Source organism: Cydia pomonella, chromosome 27 (genome assembly GCF_033807575.1).
Source record: "Cydia pomonella isolate Wapato2018A chromosome 27, ilCydPomo1, whole genome shotgun sequence".
NCBI classification, from domain to species: domain Eukaryota; kingdom Metazoa; phylum Arthropoda; class Insecta; order Lepidoptera; family Tortricidae; genus Cydia; species Cydia pomonella.
Genome location: NC_084729.1, coordinates 2,641,775 through 2,651,596, shown reverse-complemented (window position 1 = coordinate 2,651,596; position 9,822 = coordinate 2,641,775). Strand labels below are relative to the sequence as shown.

Genomic DNA, 9,822 nt, shown 5'->3' with positions numbered 1-9,822 from the left:
GGAGCCCAGCGTGTATTACAGACAGTGGGCAGTATGACGTGCGACGTGTGCCTGGCCGTGCTGCATCCCCCCGGCAGCCTCGCGGCGCACATGTTCCGACACCTCACCAGGTGACCAGTTCATTCTGTATAGGAGCCCAGCGTGTATTACAGGCAGTGGGCAGTATGACGTGCGACGTGTGCCTGGCCGTGCTGCATCCCCCCGGCAGCCTCGCGGCGCACATGTTCCGACACCTCACCAGGTGACCAGTTCATTCTGTATAGGAGCCCAGCGTGTATTACAGGCAGTGGGCAGTATGACGTGCGACGTGTGCCTGGCCGTGCTGCATCCCCCCGGCAGCCTCGCGGCGCACATGTTCCGACACCTCACCAGGTGACCAGTTCATTCTGTATAGGAGCCCAGCGTGTATTACAGGCAGTGGGCAGTATGACGTGCGACGTGTGCCTGGCCGTGCTGCATCCCCCCGGCAGCCTCGCGGCGCACATGTTCCGACACCTCACCAGGTGACCAGTTCATTCTGTATAGGAGCCCAGCGTGTATTACAGGCAGTGGGCAGTATGACGTGCGACGTGTGCCTGGCCGTGCTGCATCCCCCCGGCAGCCTCGCGGCGCACATGTTCCGACACCTCACCAGGTGAACAGTTCATTCTGTATAGGAGCCCAGCGTGTATTACAGGCAGTGGGCAGTATGACGTGCGACGTGTGCCTGGCCGTGCTGCATCCCCCCGGCAGCCTCGCGGCGGACATGTTCCGACACCTCACCAGGTGACCAGTTCATTCTGTATAGGAGCCCAGCGTGTATTACACACAGTGGGCAGCGTGACGTGCGACGTGTGCCTGGCCGTGCTGCATCCCCCCGGCAGCCTCGCGGCGCACATGTTCCGACACCTCACCAGGTGACCAGTTCATTCTGTATAGGAGCCCAGCGTGTATTACACACAGTGGGCAGCGTGACGTGCGACGTGTGCCTGGCCGTGCTGCATCCCCCCGGCAGCCTCGCGGCGCACATGTTCCGACACCTCACCAGGTGACCAGTTCATTCTGTATAGGAGCCCAGCGTGTATTACACACAGTGGGCAGCGTGACGTGCGACGTGTGCCTGGCCGTGCTGCATCCCCCCGGCAGCCTCGCGGCGCACATGTTCCGACACCTCACCAGGTGAACAGTTCATTCTGTACAGGAACCCAGCGTGTATTACAGACAGTGGTTGATTCACCCACATGTTCCGACACCTCACCAGGTGATTCACCATCAACATTTTCTTGCTATGGTTACGGTCGCTTGGGACACTTAAAATCCTAGTTTTTTATACTTGAATTACCAACATTAACTTTTGTGGTAATATGCCCTTCTGAAAAGGGTCATCTTCATCTACTAACCATGTTAGTAGAACATGGTACAACAGTTCTTCTATCCGACTCTACTACTTTGTCCCCAGGCTGCAACTGAATAACAAACTTCTCGCCTCGTTCTTACTTGTCTCGTCTCGCCCTTCTCCCATTGGTTCGGGTTACTAAATCTATACTGTGTCGCAGGTATGAATGCATGAAGTGCGACGCGCGCTACCCGACCTACGACGATACCCTGCACCACTACAAGAAGCAGCACGGCGACAACTGTCTCCGCTGCGCCGAGTGCCACTACACCACCGAGTGAGTCTGCCTGTTTTTTTACTTGATGTTGTTTTTATATAGGAGCCAAACGTGTAGACGAATCGAGAACTCAGTTTTGAATGATTCGCGGTTAGTTTTACTGGACTTAAATCGACCGGAATACAACACACAACAACAACAATAACACAACAACAACAACAAAAAAAGGTAATCACGGTTTATATCCCGGTCGATTTAAGTCTAGTAAATGGAGATCTCGCTTGTTAACAATAAGACCGCCTGTTGTTATCTAGTGCTATTTTCCTTTCAAATTTCTTTGTAGTGTTAAAGAATATTTCCTTACTTACGAATCGCCTGATGGTAAGTAATTACTGTCGCCCACGGACTGCTGCAACACCAGAGGGATTGAAATTGCGTTGTTTGCCTTTGAGGCCGCGGACTGGATGAACTCGGTGAGCGGCCGCCGCTGTTGGTCAAAACAGGTTCATACAAGTCTATATATCGCTAACAACAAGTCTATATATCATGCAAGTCGATGTTGAATGAATGTTTTAGTTAAATGGACATTGTATTTCTTGGTTTATTTAATGCTATGCTTTTACTGTTTGTATTCAAACACGAATGAATAAATATCTTGTATCTATACATTTTGATCGTGCCGCTCGGAACCGGTGGTGGTTCGGGCGGTACGATCAAAATGTGTAGACTTGAATGAAACTTCTGGACGACAGCGGCGGCGGTTTGCCGCGCCGCGTGCGTCCAGACCGCAGCCTAAGAAGGGAGTACGCTCATTCCTTGAAGGTTTGAGGGTCGTATCGGTCCGGAAATTCCGCAGGCGATAGTTCATTCCACAGTTTAGCTATATATGTATAGCATAGGAAGTTTCTGGAGGAAGTCACAGTTGAGGACTGCCAACCATCTCAGTACTGTAGATGGAAATTTCAAACGACTGCCAACCATCTCAGTACTGTAGATGGAAGAAGCAGACATTAATCTGGACAATTCCTCGGAGCACTCCCCGTTATACATGCGATAGAAAATGCAGAGCGAGGCCACATTTCCACGCAGCGTCAAGAAGTCGAGACAATCTGATATATGCTGGCAACAATTCGAGTCGCTTTAGGTTGAAGGCGCAGAGGGGAGGCTCACTGTTGCGAATGCAACTTATTATTGTATAAAAATCAATGCAGTAGCTAAACGCAGCCGTCGGGCTCGGCTAGTATTCGGAGGCTTTTCAAAAGCACCAATAGGAGCGCTCCACATATTTTCTAACGCGGCCAATTAAAGGCACCTAAATTAAAACCACCTTTTGTACTAATCAAATATTGCAAATCACTCTCATCATCCTCCATACTATCAACACCCACTTTCTACATGTAACCGTTTTGTCAAGAACCATTAACCAGTACCTTTTGGAAGATTATACTTCACTTCATTATAAAACGAAGTTTTATTTGAGTCGTCGACATCCTGACCTGCACGGCGGCTACACTCACCCTTAAAAGATATTTGGTCTTACACGAAAGCGTTCCAGGCTCGGACGCTCTTCTAAGATTAGGTTTCATACGAAAAAAACCGTATCGAGTTAATTTTTTTAAATCTTGTAGCTCCCCGCAGAAGTTCAGGAAACACAAGCGTCAGCACCACAAGCGGTTCACGTGCGCCGACTGCGGCGTGGTGCTGGCCACGCGGCCCAGCCTCACCCGGCACATGGCGTGAGTATATCACATACATCATCGTTAGCTGCCGATATGTTGAGCTTACTGTGGGGCTTAGTCAATTTGTATAATAATGTCCTATATATTTTTTAATGTGATGTAATATGGGTTTTAAGACCTGTAAATGATTTTTTCATCGCACTTGCTCGAAAAAGATCTTATTTCATGCGGGTGTACTGAAGGACAAAGGCCTATATTGTTCCCGCAGGAGTTTTGGATGGTGAAAACAAAAAGCTTTTTTTTTATTATGTCAATTATTCATACAAACTAAGTAGCATAAATGAGCTTTACTTTTAAAATACTGACGTTTATTATTTAATATTTCTGTTTATGTTTAAAATTATTTAATTTGATTAAATTAACCGCCGTTTAAAATATTTTTACATAATTTTCAATCGTGACTGAATGCCATATAGGTTTGGGCCTTCGATGCGTAACCTGTCAAGAAATTACAAAATGGCGGACGATGTTTTTGATATGTTGCCGTTAAGAATTATTTCGCTTAAATTTTGTTTTTTCTTCGCATGTGTGGTGAAAAACATTGTGTGTAACTCCGGGGGTAACAATTTTACAAACTCGGGTCTTTACTGTTATTCTAATTGTATTGACAATCCTTATTGGAGCTATACTTTTATTTTATTAGTATTGTTATTATCTCTTCTGTAATGACTGTTTGTCCCAAAATAAAGAGAAAAAAAATATATTTTATTTTGACGATCATGATAGAAATTCTTAATTTTTGACATCAATGCAAATTTATTATGTAATTGATGAATGAAATAAATCATCTAATCTAATTACCACCCTCGTATCCAAAATTTCAGTCACCCCCTTCGTTGCACAATGTACTATTAGTAATATTTTAGCGTGCTGCACAACAAGCGGCTGTACCGCTGCGTGCACTGCGCCATCACGCTGACGGACGGCGCGACGTTCGCGGCGCACATGCGCGCGCACGGCGCGGCGGCCGCGCGCGCCGCGTGCGCGCCGTGCGGGCTGCAGTTCAAGGCGTGGCACGCCTACAACGCGCACGTGCTCTACAGCACCGCGCACCGCAACCCGCGCAAGTATGCAACAAATACCCCCCGTTCAACTCTCCAATTTTAAAAAATGCTGTTATACTGTATGTTAACTTACACATTTAAATAAAGCCTCAATACTTATACTCTGTATCTTTAGGTATTTAAAAAAAGGTAAACAAAATCTACCCTCAAATGTATCCTTAATCCAGTTGAGGGTAGATGAAAACATTACATGATAAGATAATATAGGTTTAAAGTCAGGTCGGTCAGTGACAGATCCAGGCGGTTTTGTATTTGGTTGGTTAACCAATAAATATTAAAACTAACCGAAAATTTACAAATTGTTTGTTAACTTTTATTTAAATACGTAAAGATACAGACGCACTACGTACGTATGACGTCTCGCAGACACCTACACCTTGCATGTCTTGTTTGGTGCCCTGAATGACAAAAACCGGATATTTTTACTCAAAAATATATATTTCCTCATTCCACAGACGACATGGTACTAGATCCACCAGACGTTATCTTTTAGAAACCGACTCGCACAAAACCGTCGCTTTTACAGGCTGTTTCCGGTAGTTCGCAACCAAGTGCTGGAATAATATCCCTCCACCATTAAGATCATAGTGTTGTGTTCCTGCCGATGAGTAAGGTTGCCAGAGCTCAACGAGGGGGGGAGGGGGCGGGTTTAGGGTCGGAAACGCGCAGGTAACTCCTCTGGAGTTGCAGGCTTACATAGGCTACGGAGACTGCTTACCATCAGGCGGGCCGTATGCTTATTTGCCACCGACGTAGTATAAAAAAAAAAGATGCCTTAAAACAAAGCAATCGCTTAAGTCTCATTTTAAAATGTACAAATTGCAGGAATCCTGCACCGGTACTTGGTTGCAGATTACCGAATCTAATCTGTATGTATACAAACACTTTATATTATTGTAGGCCGTTTCACACTCCACATCTGATATAATAACTATACACCAACACGCACCACACTTTTACATAATGACACTTACGATTTTGACATTATTATTTAATAGGCAAGCGACTAATTATTTTTGTTTAATTATATTTTTTGTTACATCGATGATCTGTTTTGTGTTTTTACACAGTGGAAGAATTTTGTCAGCCTACTAATTAGAATTATTTATTGGATTGACATTATACACACTTTAATTAGAATTATTGACATAATTGACATATTCTTTATTTTTTTTAGTTTTATAAGTTCTGACATTCTATATTTTGTTATATATATATATTTTTTTTATTAGTGAATTATTTTGGTTATCGATGAGCAAATTAACGTGTAATATGTGTGTGTATAGGGTATTGTGTTTATGTAAGACTACCGTAAAACCACCCAACTATAGTCCAATACTGCAACTATGGTCCACAAGTTCAAAAGGAAATGAAGTATCTATACCAATGTTCCTTTTGGTTTACTCCTAGTTTTACCTTCTATTTATAAACATACTTTGCCTTAGAACTACAAAAATATAGTAAAATACACACCTGAACGAGAAAAATTGAGTTTATTTGTGGACCATAGTTAGGAGCTTTGGACTATAGTTGGGTGGTTTTACGGTACTTTAATGTATAATTTCAAATGTGATGTACAAGTTGCTTATGAATAAATGAAATGAAAAAATGAAAATGTTCGTGATCTGGGTCTAGCAGGCTTATAAGTGCTTCACCCGAAAGAGTGGAGCATATTACTGAGCCAGAACCCTTTTGTTTTGCTGCAACGCACATAGCAAACCTACACCTTTTATTGATGCTTTTTGTTCTTTATTTAATTTTGGTGTTTTTTATTTTATTTTATTTGGGACAAAAAAACAGTAACAGAGTTTTAGACACATAAATAGAATACAAAGAATAATAAAGTGTGAGACCAACAACATCGTCCACAGATTACTAGATTACCTACTGATAAATCTACAATATATAGCGCTAGGTAACAATATAAAGGATATAAAGCTAAAATTAACACAGCTACGGTTACAACATAGGTTTATAGATACATTAACAAATTAATTTTTGAGTTAGCAGAAGTAGTTTTGAATAGATACAGTTTTTTTTGAGTTAGCAGAAGTATTTTTGAATAGATACAGTTTTTTTTGAGTTAGCAGAAGTAGTTTTGAATAGATACAGTTTTTTTTTGAGTTAGCAGAAGTAGTTTTGAATAGATACAGTTTTTTTTTTGAGTTAGCAGAAGTAGTTTTGAATAGATACAGTTTTTTTTGAGTTAGCAGAAGTAGTTTTGAATAGATACAGTTTAATGAGCAAGTAAAAACGGCAAGGTCCACCGGGGCGACTATAATAATGTTTTGTTTGAAGCAACTGAATCACATTCTTTTTATACACATTGTCAGACATCTTGAAAATATCAATTTCATTCAAATACAAATTGTAACATTGAACCGGCCTGTACAGGGGGACGCCGCAAAGGGTCCCCCTATACAGGCCTGTGTATGTAAAATTTGTGCTCTTGATAATTTGGGCAGCTGCCCCCCCCCCCCCCCCCCCCCTCCCTCTGCGTGTACCTGCCTACGCCCATGATGGTATGGTGTTAGACGGACTCACTAAAATAGCAAATATTCCAGGATAGCGTGCAACCACTGCGGCATGAAGTTCGCGACGGCCACGCATCTTCGCATGCACGTGCAGTTCAGCGACCACCCCAAACAGACCTTCCACTGCCCCGACTGCCCCAAGGTTAATAAAAATAATAAATAAAAATACAACGAAGGAAGGACTCCAAAATTGACTCAATAAAAAAAAAATCTTAAATTATTACTTATTGACGCATGCTACTCAATTGACGAGTTGTATAACCTTAACCAAAGATCATTGACCCAACACTGAAACGAAATATTGTTTTCTATTATTGAATCTATAATTATTGCTTGTGAAATTGTATTTTAATTTGACTTGTAAAATGTATCTTCATTTCACCAATAAAAATCTGTTATTACGTTATGCCCAAAGATCTAAAAATAAATTTTATTACAGGAATTCGCTGTAGAAGCCGAGATGAAACAGCACCGCAACATACACAAGAAGCAGCGGCTCAAGTCCACCGACAGGATCTGCGACTACTGCGGCCGCGTCTACACTGTGAGTGCACGATACCTTACTTATACAATACTAGCGTCTGCGGGATGATGATTGATAAACACCGCAACATATAAGAAGCAGTGGCTCAAGTCCACCGGCAGGATCTGCGACTACTGCGGCCGCGTCTACACTGTGAGTGCACGATACCTTACTTATACAATACTAGCGTCTGCGGGATGATGATTGATAAACACCGCAACATACAAGAAGCAGCGGCTCATGTACACCGGCAGGATCTGCGACTACTGTGGCCGCGTCTACACTGTGAGTGCACGATACCTTACTTATACAATACTAGCGTCTGCGGGATGATGATTGATAAACACCGCAACATATAAGAAGCAGTGGCTCAAGTCCACCGGCAGGATCTGCGACTACTGCGGCCGCGTCTACACTGTGAGTGCACGATACCTTACTTATACAATACTAGCGTCTGCGGGATGATGATTGATAAACACCGCAACATATAAGAAGCAGTGGCTCAAGTCCACCGGCAGGATCTGCGACTACTGCGGCCGCGTCTACACTGTGAGTGCACGATACCTTATGTTCACGCGAAACGGAACGGTTAACATGATTACCGGACGAGTAGAGCTACGTCACGGACCAAGTGTCAAAATAACTCCACATCATCGTATATCTGTCAATACCTACTCATATCTCTACAACGGAACTTTGCGTGTCATACACATTTTGTATTTTTTTATAATTTCAATTAAATATCTACAAGTTTAAACTACGACTTCTTATTGTTTGTCCTTTCGTGGACACCTTATACAATACTAGCGTCTGCGGGATGATGATTGATAAACACCGCAACATACAAGAAGCAGCGGCTCATGTACACCGGCAGGATCTGCGACTACTGCGGCCGCGTCTACACTGTGAGTGCACGATACCTTACTTATACAGTACTAGCGTCTGCGGAATGATGATTGATAAACACCGCAGCGTACAAGAAGCGGCGGCTCAAGTCCACCGGCAGAATCTGCGACTACTGCGGCCGCGTCTACACTGTGAGTGCACGATACCTTACTTATACAATACTAGCGTCTGCGGGATGATGATTGATAAACACCGCAGCGTACAAGAAGCGGCGGCTCAAGTCCACCGGCAGGATCTGCGACTACTGCGGCCGCGTCTACACTGTGAGTGCACGATACCTTACTTATACAATACTAGCGTCTGCGGGATGATGATTGATAAACACCGCAATGTACAAGAAGCGGCGGCTCAAGTCCACCGGCAGGATCTGCGACTACTGCGGCCGCGTCTACACTGTAAATATAATACGCCTTCATCCTTACAACTTCCTTGTTTCTCTGATATATCGGGGAAATCCTGAAGAAAGGCCAGGTCAAGAGCACCCTAAACCGACGAGCGTGTATGAGGAATGTCATGAAAGTGAAGGAAGCTAAAGAGGTATGTCAGGATCGTAGCAAGTGGAAATCCGTGGTCTCTGCCTACCCCTCCGGGTAATAGGCGTGATTATATGTTCTTCCTTACACTAATTGACTAAGCCCCACAGTAAACTCGAGAAGGGTTGTGTTGTGGGTACTCAGACAACGATATATATATATATATATATATATATATATATATATATATATATATAGATAGTTTTTGGCAAATAAAATATTTTAAAGCTTTTATAATTAGCGCCACGCATGGTAAATTAAAGAAAGAGCAATCGAAAGATTCCAAAATGGAATGATGAGCGTAACTAGTGTTACGAAAACTGGAATCTTGAGCGTTGCGAGGGTTAAAAAAAATTGTCACCGAGTGAAACACATTTTTTTATTTACACGTCAATTTTACCAGCCAACATAAGGAAACGACTCAAAATTTGCATTTGATTACTTTGCCACACATGGATAAAGTGCATTTCTCATCCGTTTTTAGGGTTCCGTACCCAAAGGGTAAAACGGAACCCTATTACTAAGACTCCGCTGCCCGTCCGTCCGTCCGTCTAGACAGATAAAATTAAAACTAGACAGTTTAAATTTTCACAGATGATGTATTTCTGTTGCCGCTATAACAACAAATACTAAAAAGTACGGAACCCTCGGTGGGCGAGTCCGACTCGCACTTGTCCGGTTTTTTAACAATTAAGAGAGCCTTTACAATCTGGTGTGGTGAAAAATGTATCCTTCAAAATCTTTATAAGCGGGTTTTACTGTATATTAAAACTGGTCAGTCGCTATAAAGTCGAAATGTGTTTATATGGTTGTTGCAGAGTCGAGAGCACCTCATCCGGCACATCCAGACGCATCTGCAGAAGCGGCAGCAGGCCAAGGAGCGGGCCAAGTCAGCCAAGCCCCATAAAGCGAAATAAACTATATGCACTAA

The 9,822-nt window shown here is 43.2% G+C and overlaps 1 protein-coding gene across 1 annotated transcript; it reads left to right on the top strand.

Annotated features, from left to right (window-relative positions):
- The first annotated feature begins 557 nt into the window (after window positions 1–557).
- Window positions 558–9,822, top strand: LOC133532821 (zinc finger protein 668-like). The gene is made up of 8 exons (XM_061871672.1): window positions 558–634; window positions 919–1,158; window positions 1,536–1,652; window positions 3,221–3,328; window positions 4,198–4,398; window positions 6,960–7,071; window positions 7,369–7,473; window positions 9,710–9,822. Exons 1-8 carry the CDS (start codon window positions 558–560, stop codon window positions 9,806–9,808), a joined length of 1,059 nt encoding a protein of 352 aa, XP_061727656.1. The 3' UTR covers window positions 9,809–9,822.

Coding starts and splice junctions, on each gene's coding strand:
- LOC133532821 (XM_061871672.1), top strand. CDS start 558: ATGACGTGCGACGTGTGCCTGGCCGTGCTGCATCCCCCCGGCAGCCTC. Junction 3,329..4,197: donor AGCCTCACCCGGCACATGGC/GTGAGTATATCA, acceptor GTAATATTTTAG/CGTGCTGCACAACAAGCGGC. Junction 7,072..7,368: donor ACTGCCCCGACTGCCCCAAG/GTTAATAAAAAT, acceptor ATTTTATTACAG/GAATTCGCTGTAGAAGCCGA.